The 17,039-nt window shown below is 41.8% G+C and overlaps 1 protein-coding gene across 4 annotated transcripts in view; it reads left to right on the forward strand.

The window, feature by feature from the left end:
• sema5ba (sema domain, seven thrombospondin repeats (type 1 and type 1-like), transmembrane domain (TM) and short cytoplasmic domain, (semaphorin) 5Ba) overlaps positions 1–17,039 on the forward strand; it is a 98,848-nt gene that overhangs the window by 8,072 nt on the left and 73,737 nt on the right. For 3 of the 4 annotated variants that reach the window (XM_079667289.1, XM_079667290.1, XM_079667291.1), the window contains exon 4: positions 6,639–6,924. In XM_079667289.1, the coding sequence (XP_079523415.1) occupies positions 6,639–6,924 (286 nt within the window). Of the gene's footprint in view, positions 1–5,771; positions 5,908–6,638; positions 6,925–17,039 lie in introns of those variants that run through there. The other variant, XM_079667292.1, reaches the window with a different exon arrangement.

Genomic DNA, 17,039 nt, shown 5'->3' on the forward strand with positions numbered 1-17,039 from the left:
ATATACAGAGTAAACTCTTTCCCGTTTTAAATGACGTGTCTTTGCCTTTTCTAAACACGCTGAAGACTTTATAATTAACAATATATTTATCTTTGTTCTCCCAAGCTGAATACATTTTTTTAAAAGTGCTTTTTGGCGTAAACAATGTAATAAAACAGATTTGTGGTTAAGTTTTGAAGAGCTGACTCCAGAAGTTAGTCTAGGAGGTGACTTTCAAAAACTAAAATCTTTTTCTTTTTTACATTTACCAAGTTGAGAAGAAAATAAAAAAATAAATGTCAATGGGCAGTGGCGCCCCAACACATTCTGGGGGGCCCCAAGCAGAAGGGACATGACACCTCCGACAGCACCAACACCCCCCCCCCCCCCCCCCCCCCCCCGGCCCCGCCGGAGCAGCAGAACTGAAATTATGAGCTTTTGACGGCGCGTGGGGACCCCTTACCCGACATGTCGTTGCAGTACATTTGCAAGGGTGTTTCATGTTGTCGTTGCTGTTGACCTTCTTAATCTACCTTCTTTGGGGGGCCCCCTTCTGGTCCGGTGCCCCAAGCAGTTGCCTGCCTTGCCTGTCCGAAAGGTGCGCCCCTGTCAATGGGACTCTGCTGGATAAATAAAAAAAATTCAAAAATGTTTATTTATTGGGAGCCAAAAACTAGCAACACATGGACATATATTTCCTTTTTCCACTTTTATAGAATTAATTAATTCTGACATTTAACAGCCATGTTATATAGTTATATGTATATACTGGATATGTACATATATTTAAAACCCTTTACAAAGGTCTGTTCCCTCTTATTCCCCAAAGGGACATTATAACACCTCAGTCCTCGGTCTCAAAGGTCTTACGCCCTAGGCAACTGTGCACTGTTAGTGAAAGGAGCTGACATTGAACACAACACATGGAGAAATAATGTTTCCTACAATATTTTGCAAGACAGATAAGTAATATCAGAACACAATAATCTTGGTGATTTTAAAACCTGCATCAAACCATCTGTTTGTGTCTGTTTGGATATAAACAGGCGTTTTGCATTCATGCAGAATCTTGTTTGTGAATTTTAAGCAGCCTTGCTCTTTAAACTGTATCCATGTTTGATGTAAAGCGATGTCACGTGATGCAGACCCTAACCAGCCTGCCGGATCGAACAATCTGTTTGCCGCTCTGCAGGAAATCGTCACATTTGCACCCACGCAGCTTCAGTAATATAATGCAGAATCTGTCCTTTGCCTCACACACACGTACAGTAAGCACACACACAGGTATGTAAACACAGAGAGTCTGTTGTGCATCCACAGAGTGTCTCAGGCAGGCTGTACACACACATTATCTCTTACCTACAACACTCAAACATGCATAAACACAATTAGATCCGTCACACGGCCTTCAGCGGCAGGGAGAGTAGCTGCAAAGCATTAGGATGAGTTTCTCTTCAGTGATGGTGAGTGGCACAGCGGGCGAAACACACTTCATCTGCATGCCTGGTATCATCAATTCACTTTCTGTTTGGTTTGGTCTACAAGCTGTTTTTGTTACATAATACATTATTAAATGATGGCTAATGCATAATGCCGAAATCCATAACAAAGAATCAGCCCAATTTTATATGATTTTAGTTTTTGAAATACAATTTTTAATACCAAATTCGATTGGTTTAATATTATTCCACTGATGAGGACCTCCACTTCATTTTAACTGTAAGATTTGGTATCACCTGAAACATTAACCAGTTGCCATCCTACTTTCAATTTACTCATTTAATTTGTATTAAAACACGAAAATACATGAAAATATTGGATTAATAATCTTATTTAATCTCATTTTCTTCCACATTATCTCCATACACTCGTGTTTTGACTCCAAACTAATTAAAGTGCACAATAAGCAAAGTTAAAGATAATTATTTTTCAATAGATGTCGCAAAAATATTATTATTCAGAACTTCTTTGGCCACGCTAATCTGACAATGTGATCTTTGTGAGATGTAACGCTCCAAAACATTGGCAAGGGGGCGGGACACCTCTAAGTGATTGACCAATCACAACAGAGCCGGCCAGCTAACCAATCAGAGCAGACTGGGCTCTGGTTTCAGACAGAGGGTGAAAAGAGGTGCTGCAGCACAGGCAGTATGAGAAGAGCTTTTTCAACATCAAAGCATGGAGACATGTCAGAGTAGAGACACTAAATAATAATATGAGTAAATGTTGTTTAATTTGGAATTTAGAACTTGATTATCCTTAACAAAACATTTAAACCCTCCCTTAGCTTATTGTTCATGCAGTCGGTCGAAACCATGTTGTTTTTTACTGTAGATATAAAATGGGATAACAGCGCAGCAGCTGTGTGTTCAGCAGTTTTGTCTCTTCCCTTTTCCTGCTTCATTTTTTAAATCTTATTCCTGCATAAAAAGCCTCACCGGCCCCTGAGGCACATTCCATTACGGCTGCTAACAGGCTGTGTGTGTGTGTGTGTGTGTGTGTGTGTGTGTGTGTGTGTGTGTGTGTGTGTGTGTGTGTGTGTGTGTGTGTGTGTGTGTGTGTGTGTGTGTGTGTGTGTGTGTGTGTGTGTGTGTGTGTGTGTGTGTGTGTGTGTGTGTGTGTGTGTGTGTGTGTGTGTGTGTGTGTGTGTGTGTGTGTGTGTGTGTGTGTGTGTGTGTGTGTGTGTGTGTGTGTGTGTGTGGGGGGTTGTGTGTGAGAGAAAGAGAGATTGTGGGGTGTGTGTGTTTGTGGGGGTTGTGTGTATTTGCTGTGTGTGTGTGGGGTGTGTGTCTGTGCTTGTAGGGTGTGTGTGTCTGTGTCTGTGTGTGTGTCTGTGCTTGTGGGGTGTGTGTGTGTGTGTGTGTGTGTGTGTGTGGGGGGGGGGGGGGTTGTGTGTGTGGGTGTGTGTATTTGTGGGGTGTGTGTGAGAGAAAGAGAGATTGTGGGGTGTGTGTGTTTGTGGGGGTTGTGTGTATTTGCTGTGTGTGTGTGGGGTGTGTGTCTGTGCTTGTAGGGTGTGTGTGTGTGTGTGTGTGTGTGTGTGTGTGTGTGTGTGTGTGTGTGTGTGTGTGTGTGTGGGGGGGGTTGTGTGTGTGGGGGGGGTTGTGTGTGTGGGTGTGTGTATTTGTGGGGTGTGTGTGAGAGAAAGAGAGATTGTGGGGTGTGTGTGTTTGTGGGGGTTGTGTGTATTTGCTGTGTGTGTGTGGGGTGTGTGTCTGTGCTTGTAGGGTGTGTGTGTCTGTGTCTGTGCGTGTGTGTGTGTGTGTGTGTCTGTGCTTGTGGGGTGTGTGTGTGTGTGTGTGTGTGTGTGTGTGTGTGTGTGTGTGTGTGTGTGTGTGTGTGTGTGTGTGTGTGTGTGTGTGTGTGTGTGTGTGTGTGTGTGTGTGTGTGTGTGTGTGTGTGTGTGTGTGTGTGTGTGTGGTGTGTGGTGTGTGGTGTGAGAGGTGTGTGTATTTGTGGGGTGTGTGTGGGAGAGAGAGAGATTGTGGGGTGTTTGTGGGGGGGGTGCGTGTGTGTGTGTGTGTGTGTGTGTGTGTGTGTGTGTGTGTGTGTGTGTGTGTGTGTGTGTGTGTGTGTGTGTGTGTGTGTGTGTGTGTGTGTGTGTGTGTGTGTGTGTGTGTGTGTGTGTGTGTGTGTGTGTGTGTGTGTGTGTGTGTGTGTGTGTGTGTGTGTGTGTGTGTGTGTGTGTGTGTCTTAATATTTTCTTGTTTTCTGGGTTTATAGCTGTGCAGATTAAGGGTTTACTCCTTTATTTGTGTCTGTGCTGGTGCGAGTATTGTGTGACATCACTTACGGTCTAATGGGTCCCGGTGGAGAAGGGAAGCAACGGGAGGTTTTTTCTGTATCATCGTTTCTGCAAACTCGTCTGAAAGGAGAAAGCTGTGATGATCCACACAGTGAGGTTTTCTTTGGTGGGTTTTGTTATGTTTCCTGTCAAACTACAACTTGGAAAAAGGAACACCGAAGTTGTTGTTGTTGTTGATATTCAGTTACAGAAAACCCATGGGATTTAAAAATATTTTCCATCGAGAAAGTATTTGTATTTCAACGTTGACCTTTGTTATTCAAATCAAAATAGTTGACATTCACAAATGCATTTTCCTTCTCAGGGTCTTCAACAGATAACACGCTGACTGTATTGTGAATTATTCTTATATACAAATCATTTTAAAAACTTCACCTCGTTCTACCCTAATAACAAGGCAGAATTACTTCAAACAACTTATAGTAAAAGGATTTTTTAAGAATATTTACAAAGGTCTGTTCACTCCAATTCCCCACATTGACATCATCATTAAAAACCACTTGTTTTCTCCAATAAAAACTGTTAATGGAAAGTGGATTATCCAGAGTCACAAAGACACTGTTTCTTAAAGAGAGGCTGCTTTGAGTTTTTCAAATGTGTTGTTTAAATGCTTCTCCAATCACTTCGGTTGTAACGAGGTGCACAAATCTCGTATACAAAACAACTTTATGTCTGCACATAAAACCCAAAGCACCTGCGTGATAAGAAAACAAGAAGGTAAGCAGGGGAAAGTGATGAGAAGAAGTTTGTTCGACTGATCCTTTTAAGCCTTTAGAGAGACATTTAAGTGAAACCTCCTGACAAGTAGACGTTAAACCCGCCTCCATGTGTTCATTTGGATTTAGAAGTTTAAGCTCTCTCTCAACACGCTTACGGCAATGCATAAGCATCCAGTAATGAGTCATGTGTTTACAAAGGATGACAGTAACATCTCGTTCAAACTGTTATTCAGCTTCACGTGAAGGACCATTAATCATTCCCTGTGTCTGCCAGGGCAGTAAACGCAGCACGGACATCCAGTTAAACAGACATCGAGCCATGGATTTACCATCAGGCGGATTTATTAGTTATCATTTTTTATTTCCTCTCTCCCTCCCTCCCCCTCCTGCCTCTCCTCTCATTTACACATTTGACATTGAGGCTCTTTTTCCCAGGCCATCTTAGGAGTGCACCGCTAGACTCTCAAAGTTTGTATTGCAATCAATAACGAGTGCAGGGGTCAAAGCAACACCATCTAGAGATAAGTGTTGTAAATATTTCCCTGGAGTCACTTGTAATGATCCTCCCCCCTTGTTGAAATAATCTACAAGATAGGATCATGTGTTGGAAGTCATGCTAGTGAGTTTCATCATTTAGTTGATCTAAAAAGACCTTGAGTGTGCACATGTCTGTCTGCAGCGTGTTATTGAGCATAGGGTCTTGTAACATGTGATTGTAAAAGGTCAAAAGCTATAGTGCTGTGTAAACTAAGGCCCTGTTTACACGGGAACGTAACGGGTTGTATCAGCTACTTTTCTCTCGCGTATAGCCCGTTCGTTCACACGAGGCCGTAACGGAAACGGACCCCGCAAACGATAACGGGTCCCAAGGTGGATAGATCTGCGGACTGAACGCTCTGGGGGACCAAACGGCTCCGTGTGTACGCCTTATACGATCATTTCCTGATAACGATGAAGCCATAGCCCCGCCTCTCCCCACCTCTGCTGCTCCCTGCTGTAGCATGGTCAGGATGTTAGTGCAAAATCTACAGCTCCTCTACCACAACCATCAGCAACAAGTGGACATGGAGAACTACATGAACTACATGTTGCTAAATCAACCGCGGGGCATAAACAGAAGGGCAACCATGGCAACCATGCTCAGGAGCTCTTCTTCGCTGCTGTTGGTGTATTTTGTGGCGGAAGTACAGCGCCACTTACAGGCCCGGCATATGTACTACAGAGTTTCCAGTGGTCTCGTGTGAACGGACACGTTAAATGAGCCGAATGCGTGTGAACGGAATACTTTTTTGATAACGAATTCGGTCCGTTTGCGCTCCTGTGTAAATGGGGTCTAAAAAGAAGTGTATGAAACCTGTGAGATTCTGTTATTCTTTAGACACACAGACTCTTGGCGGACTTGACGCAAGTATTCTGTCTCTCATACTGTTGGACAACAATATAAGAATGCCTTCAATCAGCAGTGTGTCTGTGGTTCTATGTTTTTATATCTTTGGTTATGTCTTGAGTGTCTAAGGCGGGGGTGTCCAAACTACGACCCGGGGGCCAAATGCGTCCCGCGGACCATTTTGAATCGGCCCTCAGCTAATTCAAAAAGTATAATGTAATACGGCCCACAGATGAAACTTGTGCTTGTCTTATATTGTACTTCTTAAATATATATGTTAAAATATATTACACAGTAGTATTCATGTGTTAATAAGCCCACTTTTCAAATACATTCAGTCAATTAAAGTTAGAAACACCTTCTAGCAAATCTTAGTTGATAAGTAAAAAGCCCAATAACTTATTTACTTAACAAGCTTGAAATACACCCTTCATATTTCCCCTTATTATAATCAATCTGAGGGATGAGCTGCCAACTAAATAAATGAAACCCGATAGAGAGCTGTGATGTAGGCTGTTTGGTTCTTAAGGCATCAAGCATCATTTACCTACATTTGATTAATTTTGCTAAGTTATAACTGAACTTATGAGGCGATATAGGGAGTGGCCCGGACGAGCGTATATTTCTCTGTATGTGGCCCTCCATGAAAAAAGTTTATGACAATCCTGACCTAGAAGATAAGTGTTTCCCTAGAGTCATGTAATAATCCTCCCTCCCCCTTCTCTCTTCTTCTCCTTCCTCCCCTCAGAGCCTCACTTCATCTCGGCCTACGACATCGGCCTCTTCACCTTCTTCTTCCTGCGGGAGAACGCCGTGGAGCACGACTGTGGCAAGACGGTGTATTCTCGAGTGGCGCGAGTCTGTAAGAACGACATTGGCGGGCGGTTCCTCCTCGAGGACACGTGGACCACCTTCATGAAGGCCCGGCTCAACTGCTCGCGCTCGGGGGAAATCCCTTTCTACTACAACGAGCTGCAGAGCACCTTCTACCTGCCGGAGCAAGACCTCATCTACGGCATCTTCACCACCAACGTGTGAGTACATTTATCTGTTTCATTGTGTTGCACTGTTGGAGGAGCCTGTGATCTAAGATTTTCATTTTCATAACTACACTGTAGCTATGCACAAAAAACCTTGAATCTTGAATCTGAATCATTTACACATGTATGCACAGGAGGGATTGTATCTACAGTATGAGGTTTCTGATGTGTATACAACAGTATAATGCAAGTCTCATGTATCTAGTCGTAACGCTCAAATACATTGTATGTGATAGGCTAAGGGGCGGGACATCTCTAAGTGGTTGTCCAATCACAAACATGTAAAACAAAAAGGTAAATGCATGCAAATTAGCACATTTTAATTAGGCCTAGTTAACGCCTAATTTGCATATCAATGTGGCGATTGTGATGATGTTATTAGATACACATGTTACTGTGTTCACCTGTAGTGTCTCCCCTGAAGTACGGTACATTAGCCTGTATGCCAATGATACATTGCTTTAGCTAAACCTTGAGCTAACTTACCCATTAGCTAGTACCTATATTTGTTTGTCTCTGTTGGCTAATTAGCTGTACACTCGAGGCACTGGCAGCTGCACAGGAGGGACTTGTATCTACAGTATGGGTTTCTGAATGTGCTGTCATTTACTCACACATTGTTTTTGTTGCATGCCTCAATGGCGAGTGGGGAACATGAAAACTTTTGATTCATTTGCACAGTTTAACAAAACCAAAAGTATATCAGAACATCCGTTTACAAACTCTCACACAACAGTATAATGCAAGTCTCATTTATCTAGTCGTATACAGCGCTCCAACACATTGTACGTGATAGGCTAAGGGGCGGGACATCTCTAAGCGGTTGACCAATCACAATACAGCTGGCCAGCTAACCAATCAGAGCAGACTGGGCTCTGGTTTCAGACAGAGGGTGAAAAGAGGTGTTGCATCCCAGGCAGTATGAGAAAAATAAATAGCTTTTTGAACATTAAAGCATGGAGACATGTAGAGACACTACATACTGATATACACCTGAACATCAGCAGGAGAGGACTCTTTAAAGTAGAGACACTACATACTGATATACACCTGAACATCAGCAGGAGAGGACTCTTTAAAGTAGAGACACTACATACTGATATACACCTGAACATCAGCAGGAGAGAACTCTTTAAAGTAGAGACACTACATACTGATATACACCTGAACATCAGCAGGAGAGGACTCTTTAAAGTAGAGACACTACATACTGATATACACCTGGACATCAGCAGGAGAGGACTCTTTAAAGTAGAGACACTACATACTGATATACACCTGAACATCAGCAGGAGAGGACTCTTTAAAGTAGAGACACTACATACTGATATACACCTGAACATCAGCAGGAGAGAACTCTTTAAAGTAGAGACACTACATACTGATATACACCTGAACATCAGCAGGAGAGGACTCTTTAAAGTAGAGACACTACATACTGATATACACCTGGACATCAGCAGGAGAGGACTCTTTAAAGTAGAGACACTACATACTGATATACACCTGAACATCAGCAGGAGAGGACTCTTTAAAGTAGAGACACTACATACTGATATACAGCTGAACATCGGCATGAGAGGACTCTTTAAAGTAGAGACACTACATACTGATATACACCTGGGGCCGTATTCACAAAGCATTTTATCGTACCGCTAGGAGTGCTCCTAACTCGCGCTAAAACATTTTACGTAGGAGTTTTTTCTTAAAAGTTATTCACAAAGCCGCTGAGACCTACTCATTCTAAGGATAAATCACTAAGAGTGAACTAAGAGTGACGCGCCGTTGCTATGGATGACGTCGATTCTCGTGCATGAGTTTAGAAGCGGTCAGTACGGTGATTGGTTGTTCAGAGCAGGCGGTCTCGGTGAAACTCATCCGCAACATCCCACAAACAAGCCCACTAAAACAAGGAAATAGCCTAGGCTAGAAATGTATTCCTATCAAATAGTTATGGACAGTGCAGTTAGCAGAATACACGCATGATGACAAGTTTGTGCAGACCACGATAATGACGTTGTATATGCACGTCAAAGAGAGAGAGCAAACAATAAAAATACGTAAATTGCATCAAATCGAGGAGGCAATTAAAAGCACCCTGCAAACTATTATCCAATGAGCATATTTCCAGCACTTAAACACTTTCAATAACAGCCCATACAGCCGTTAAAGCCCCCTATCATGATGAATGAAAACAATCTGCGTGTTGATGGAATGTACTTTCTTTCTATTGACGAACACGTCCTCATCTTTTGATGGCGCAATTATTTTTATGTGCGTCCCGTCAATAGCACCGACCGCACCGGGCATACCTGCATTGCCATGAAGTTGGCTTTGATCCTGTGTAGTTGTTGATTGTCCAAAGGAAACCGGATAAACTGTTGGATGATATGTGGTCTAGAGAGCGCGTTGATGGTTTGGTTTATGGCACAGCTGACTGATGGTTGCGATATTCCTAAATCGTCGGCATTGCAAAGTTGCATTTTCCCTGTTGCTAAATATCGTAGTGTTGCCAAACATTTTATTTCCGGACTAATCGGGTTATTCCTGTTAGTCGGGGATGTTATTGCATCCCGCACTAATTCCACAACAAGTTTGATACCCTCACAATTTAGCCTATATCTCTTGATCAATTCACAGTCTTCCATTGTCTCCAAAACATTTCATCTCTCAGCCATTTTCAGATTCTTTGTGAATAGGTCTTACTGAGTTAGGAGTCCTCTCGAGGACTTTTAAGCTCTCCTAAACTTAGGTGCTACTTTTAGGCCTAAAATACTTTGTGAATTGCTCTTAGTGAATAAAATTAGGAGTCCTAAATTTAAGACTGACACGCCCATTATGCTTAGGAGTTTCTCCTAAATTCGCCAGTTAGGAGCTACTTTTAGCCCTAAGATCCTTTGTGAATACGGCCCCTGAACATCAGCAGGAGAGGACTCTTTAAAGTAGAGACACTACATACTGATATACACCTGAACATCATCAGGAGAGGACTCTTTAAAGTAGAGACACTACATACTGATATACACCCGAACATCAGCAGGAGAGGACTCTTTAAAGTAGAGACACTACATACTGATATACACCTGAACATCAGCAGGAGAGGACTCTTTAAAGTAGAGACACTACATACTGATATACACCTGAACATCAGCAGGAGAGGACTCTTTAAAGTAGAGACACTACATACTGATATACACCTGAACATCAGCAGGAGAGGACTCTTTAAAGTAGAGACACTACATACTGACATACACCTGAACATCAGCAGGAGAGGACTCTTTAAAGTAGAGACACTACATACTGATATACACCTGAACATCAGCAGGAGAGGACTCTTTAAAGTAGAGACACTACATACTGATATACACCTGAACATCAGCAGGAGAGGACTCTTTAAAGTAGAGACACTACATACTGATATACACCTGAACATCAGCAGGAGAGGACTCTTTAAAGTAGAGACACTACATACTGATGTACACCTGGACATCAGCAGGAGAGGACTCTTTAAAGTAGAGACACTACATACTGATATACACCTGAACATCAGCAGGAGAGGACTCTTTAAGGTAGAGACTCTACATACTGATATACACCTGAACATCAGCAGGAGAGGACTCTTTCAACATCGTTTCATTTCATCAACACATTTCTTTTGGATTATCCGTTTAACTTGAAGGCAAAAAGAAAGGTTTTCAGGAGCAAACAGTGACTAATTGATATGCAGATGGTTAATTTACACGTGAAATATTCCTTTTAACGTCCGTACAGAGATGGTAGAACTTATTGTAATGTTTCCTTATCCATGCATTATACTTCAAAATTCCCCTCATGTTGAATAGAAAGGACAGAACAATCTGCAGCTGTGCTAAAGAGCACTTTCAACACCAGTGAGTGACTCTGAAACACCAAAACACTCCAACTTCTTTTCGTTTAGCCCTCACTTCATAAAGTTTGCTACTCCAACATCTCCCCACCTGTACAGCGAGGCGGTGTGCAGAGCCTCCTGCTGTTGCTAATGATCAGTGTGCAGCTCCGGATCTACACACTCCTCACACACACACACTCACTCTGCTGTGTGATTGCTCCAGGTGGGGTGTCAAGCACGTTATTACAGAGTAAACAATGAGAGCCAACGTGTGGAGATCAGAACTCTTTCTGTACTTTTTAACTTCAGTTCAAAGTGTAAGTGCAGCATTTTATGTCAGACTGGAAAACGCAGTGTGTTGAGTCTGTCCAACACTATAATCCAAAGTAAGCTGTTAGTGTTCTCAGATTGTGAATCTATCTAAGATCCCCTATTGATATTAAAAAATACAAAATCATTTGCCGCAATGCCTCTATTAGCTCACGGCGTACTGGAGTAGATCCTGGAATTGGCAACGGGAATAGAGCATTTGTGTATCATGAGGTTTGTCTAAAAAATGGATTTTTGAACATTAAATAATGGAAACATGTCACAGTAGAGACACTATACTAATAAACACCTGAACATGAGCTGTGTGTGTGTGTGTGTGTGTGTGTGTGTGTGTGTGGACACCAACCACAGGGAGGTGCTAATATTAGAAGTAGGCTGTGCCTTTGACCTGTACATGGACCAGGCTTTCCAGGACAAATATATCAAATACCAACCACTGCTCGATGTGATATCCAGCTTTGGGTACAAGTGTAGATATAGCATACTCATATTTGGAAGTCTTGGCCATGTATATAAATGCACCATGATTGGTCTGAGAATTGCTTGAATGTCAAAGAGAAAAGCCAAACAATTGCTTAGCTGTGTGGAGAAGGAGAAGCTATGTGTTCCCCTAATTGTTCTGTGCTGCTTAGCCCCGATATATTTGATTCCCTGTGTTATTTAATATCATTTGTGGAACCAAATAAAGTACACAAAGTAAACATTTAAACCCTCCCTTAGCTTATTGTTCATGCAGTCGTTCGAAACCATGTTGTTTTTTACTGTAGATATAAAATGGGATAACAGCGCAGCAGCTGTGTGTTCAGCAGTTTTGTCTCTACCCTTTTCCTGCTTCACTTTTTAAATCTTATTCCCTCAAAAAAAGCTGTTAACAGGCTGTGTGTGTGTGTGTGTGTGTGTGTGTGTGTGTGTGTGTGTGTGTGTGTGTGTGTGTGTGTGTGTGTGTGTGTGTGTGTGTGTGTGTGTGTGTGTGTGTGTGTGTGTGTGTGTGTGTGTGTGTGTGTGTGTGTGTGTGTGTGTGTGTGTGTGTGTGTGTGTGTGTGTGTGTGTGTGTGTGTGTGTGTGTGTGTGTGTGTGTGTGTGTGTGTGTGGTGGGTGTTCAGATGTATTGTTGTGTCAGGGGAGCTTCCTGCCTCTCACCTTCTGCTCCCTCACCTGTTATCAGCTGTTCTCCGACACATGGCGGCTCTCCCTCAGCCTGCAGCCATCTTTAGCAGCACTTAGAGAGAAAGAGGGGGGAGTGAGGAATGCTGAAGTGACAACAGAACAGAACAACCACAGTGAGAGAGGGAGAGAGGGAGAGAAAGATGAGAGGAGGTAATGAGAAAAATCTGTGAGCTCCCAGCTTTTGTCCGAGGTCCTTTGTCTCCTCCTCCCTCTCCTCTTTGGGGCTGGATATGTTAATGTAATCACCACAAACACTGTCTCCATCTGTCTGGCCTAAATTGAACAGCCTCACAGCTGCTCCCAGGAGTCTGGGGCTGTTAAACAGAGCAGGAGGTGCTGAGTATTTATCCTCGCAATGTGGGACAGGTCTAAATACTGCAGTCACCTCCGCTGCATGTGTCCTGTGATGCTCTTTAAACCACCACAATGGACTCCTAAATATTGTGTTCATTCATCTATTTGGCTGGGAGGGTTACTTTAAAAATCTATTCTGTTACAATAACTAGTTACGTGTTAAACAGTAGCCTAATCTGAGTATTGCAAGATAATAGTAACTGATTGCTTTCAGTTAGTTTGGGATACTTTAAAGTGGACCTATCATGCTATATTTGAAACATATATTGTAGGGCCATACCTATACGAAACATGTCTGTGAAGTTTTTTTTTCAAAATACCAAACAGTTCACCCATTGTAGACATCCCTCATACTGCTCAAACCCCTTTTTTGAAGCCCTGTTAGAGAAACGCGGATCTTGGGTCCTTAGCTTGAAAAAAAAAAAAGAGGAGGCGGAGCTAATGCCTGATCAGAATTCTACCGGAGATAAAGTTAAATTCGGTTGTGATAAAACGCCATCCTGTTCTAAACCACATCAAGGATTATTTCTGAAACAGTCTGGAGCTCAAATGATTTTTCTCTTGCGGGTTTACCACAAGGTGAGTTCTTTTTTTATTTCCTGCTTTTTAAAACACATGTGCTCTCCAGTACAGGTTAGCTCTGAGTGTTAGCGAGGCTTGCTAATGTAAACAAAGACGAGATTACGTCCAAAACACGTCAGGCATTGTTTCTGATAGCAACTTTCTGTGGGTCACCACGGATGGACACATCAGTTCGGATGGAATCTGTATCCGCTCGTTGTACACCCGTTTTTAAAAGATTTGGATACGGAGGAATAGAGAGGGTTTTATTTTCTGACGCTGCGTGAGTTATACAGATATTTAAGTATAACAGACATCACAACGTGCATTTTGCATGATAGGTCCCCTTTAAGGAATTTATCATGAAAAAAAGCCTCTCAAATATAGAGATTTACTTTGTTTCTCTGTTTCGATTCATATTAAAGTTTCTGGCTCTGGACTAAACCAATTTGAAAGACTTTGTGAAATTCTGAAGAACTCTTCTCTCTATCTTTTTAAATGTAACTCCAAGAACAATCAAAGAACTTCTCAAGCAATTAAGTATTGCACAAGAATAACGTTTTTAGTTTTTGTTTTGATTAAGCTGCAACGATTGTGACCAACCCTTTTGTTAACTGGCTAATCATTAAATGAGTTTTTCATGAAAAAAAGCAGAAATGGCTGTTTTCAGCCTCTCTGTTTCATATCGTATTAAAGTCACTATCTTTGGGTTTTAGACTGACAAAACACACACACACACACACACACACACACACACACACACACACACACACACACACACACACACACACACACACACACACACACACACACACACACACACACACACACACACTTTCTGTTTCTCTCTCCCACACATCCACTGTTTATTGGTTCATTCAGCTGTTACTCCTCCATGATCCACTCACATGATGTTGTTCTGTGTTTATGGTCGCTTGATATAATCTTGATATAATCTATACACTGGAAAAAATGCTGCTCCAAAGTCAAGTAAAAGAATAATGAAAACAAGGTGTTTTCACTTGTAATAAGTAAAAACATCTGCCAATAGAACAAGTGAACATTTGCTTGGTTGGATTTCTTGAAATAAGACGGGATATTTAGATAAAGGAGATCTTGTGATTAGCTGTGAAAACTTATTTTGAACTATATCTTACCAGGACCAGTAAATGTTGTGTTATAAAATAAGCCTGAAATGCTCAAAAGTGTTTCTGTTATCAGATGTCAGTTGGTGATTTTCCAATAAGAATTATTATTTGTTTTAATCAAGTAAGATTTATTGTTCAAACAAGACGAACCATCTTTTACAAAAACCAAAGCAGCTTAAAACACTTGTTTCCTTTGAGATTCAAAATAAGATGTTGTTAAGAGTCTTGAAGATGCGTTGTCTAAAAACAAGACCCTATATCTCACTGCATTGTTACCTCTTCAGTTATTAGGTCTTATATCGAGAGTAAAGACATATTCTGACTAGACGAATATACTTGAGTTTTTACAGTGTAGACCAAACAACCAATCGGTTAGTCTAGAAAATGACCTGCAGATTAATTGAAAATGAAAATAATTGCTTGTAAATAAATAACTTACAGCACTTATTAAATCCCTTTATACCTTATAAGCACCTATGTTTCACCCCCCCCCCCCCCCCCTCTTTGTGGTAGCAAAGTGACCCCTGACTGTTTTGATTTCCTCATTGCTCCTCAGTGCTTCTGTGGAATGGTAAACTGAGTCTGAAAGTAGACGACTGGCCTTTTAATCAATCCGCCAAAAGAAATAAAATACAACAGATCCATCAGCGAAATAATGAGCCAGAGGAGGAAGTGATGCTGCTGTAATTTCTTCCAGACGCCAAGAGGGTTTTAGCAAATCCCTCAGAACAAAAGACACTTAAGACCTCTGAGCACGGCCCCCTCTTTTAATTAGCTCCGGCCCTTATTGGCAGGGTCCTTCTGTCGTGGTCGCACTGAGGTGTCTAAACTGCCATTACTAACTCATTATGAGCCTGTTATCTATTTCTGGGTGACTTCACTGCCCCCCCCCCCACTTCACCCATCAGGGGGGGGGGGGGGGAGCCCCGTTAATTGATTAGTAGTAGGAATGATTTGAACCTTGGGCTCTTGGAACCTTTGAAGGTCATTTGTTTTATAATTAATTGAAAAAGAATCACAGTCAGAAAGAAATTTCAATGATTTCAATTCTGGGCCAATGTCTATTGAACTTTATGTTTTCTAACCTTAACATAATGACATCACTACTTAACAATTGTGCTTCTATTGACTAGAGCTTCAACACATTGTACGTGATAGGTTAGGGGCGGGACATCTCTAAGCTGTCGACCAATCGCAACAGAGCTACATTAAAGCATGGAGACATGTCACAGTAGAGACACTACATACTAATATGACTAGTAATGTGACTCCGAGTCCCTCACAGTCTTTCAGTCCCGCCTCAAAACACATCTGTTCAACTCTGTCTACCCGTAAGCCCCCCCCCTCTCAATCAACTTCCGTTTTCTTTTATTTTATTTTACTATATGTATTTGTTTGCCTGTCCTTGTGTGTCTACCTTCCCTCATACTGTAAAGTGTCTTTGAGTTGTGAAAAGTGCTATATAAGTAAAAATGTATTATTATTATTATTAATATGAAGCTGAACATTAGCAGAATGTGTCTAAGCCAACTCACAGAGACAAAACGCTCTGATATCATATTATTTCTTAGATTATTCTGAAAAAAACTAGGTATGTATTGCTCAGAGCCAATGGTTTCTATGTCAGCTGAACATGAGGTAAGGGCCAAACTAACTCCCTTCCTAAAAACAAATAACTGGAACTATGTTAGGCTGAAAAACTTCATAAAACTAAATAACAATTCATTGATTATTAGGCTAAAAAAAGTATAAGTTGTAGCCCTTGTAAAGCTCGCTCAGTATCGTATGAACCCTTTCATGCATTTAAACTTCAAACACACACCGTGATTTATTCACAGAACACAATTTATTGACCCTGAAATCCCTCCAATCCATAGAGAATATGCTACTGACTTCAAGAGGGATCAGACTCGGCACGGCAGATAAATGATTTGCTGGGCAGTGAAGTGAAGCTAGCCACTTTCCTGAGAAACATTTCTGACTTTACACAACGTCCTCTCTACCTGCCGACTTCAAATCTACCTTGAAATAAACTGCAGTCTCTCGGTGGAAAACCGAGCCTGATCTGAATACAGTTTGACAAATCTGCTCCCAAGCTGTTTTTATTATAATACTGCCCCTTTTTTTATTTTAATCTGTTCTCGCTATTCCCACTTTGTTTGGGTTCCCTCACTCAGTTTGCATTTGATTAGAACTGCTGTGAAATAGGTCAAGTGAGGCTGAGAGAGAAACAGCACAGTGATGAAATGTTCCCTCTCGCATGTTTCACAATGCTATTATACTCAGCCAAGTGTACAGCAGAAAACTAACGCTGTTTCCTTGTGCTGTTGCTTTGTTGTTGGGTGTAGGTGTTGCTGACTCAGTTCTGGGCCAGAGCTGTTGCTTTTGCTAGTCTATTGTTGTGCGGTATAAAAACATGTACGGATAATCCTGGCAGCCGAGCTTCAATTTCTGCTCCCTGCAGCCGTGGTGCTGAGTTTGCCATTTTTTCCTTTCTGCTGCGCTGCAGGTATTCACTGAGGGTGAAACATCGGCCCTAATGTAGTTTCAGCCGTTCCTTTTTTCACATAAAAGGAGGTTAGGCGCATTAGCTAAAAACCTGGGGATTCAGCTGTGTGTGTGTGTGTGTGTGTGTGTGTGTGTGTGTGTGTGTGTGTGTGTGTGTGTGTGTGTGTGTGTGT

This window comes from Notothenia rossii (assembly GCF_949606895.1).
Source record: "Notothenia rossii genome assembly, chromosome: 2".
Taxonomy (NCBI): domain Eukaryota; kingdom Metazoa; phylum Chordata; class Actinopteri; order Perciformes; family Nototheniidae; genus Notothenia; species Notothenia rossii.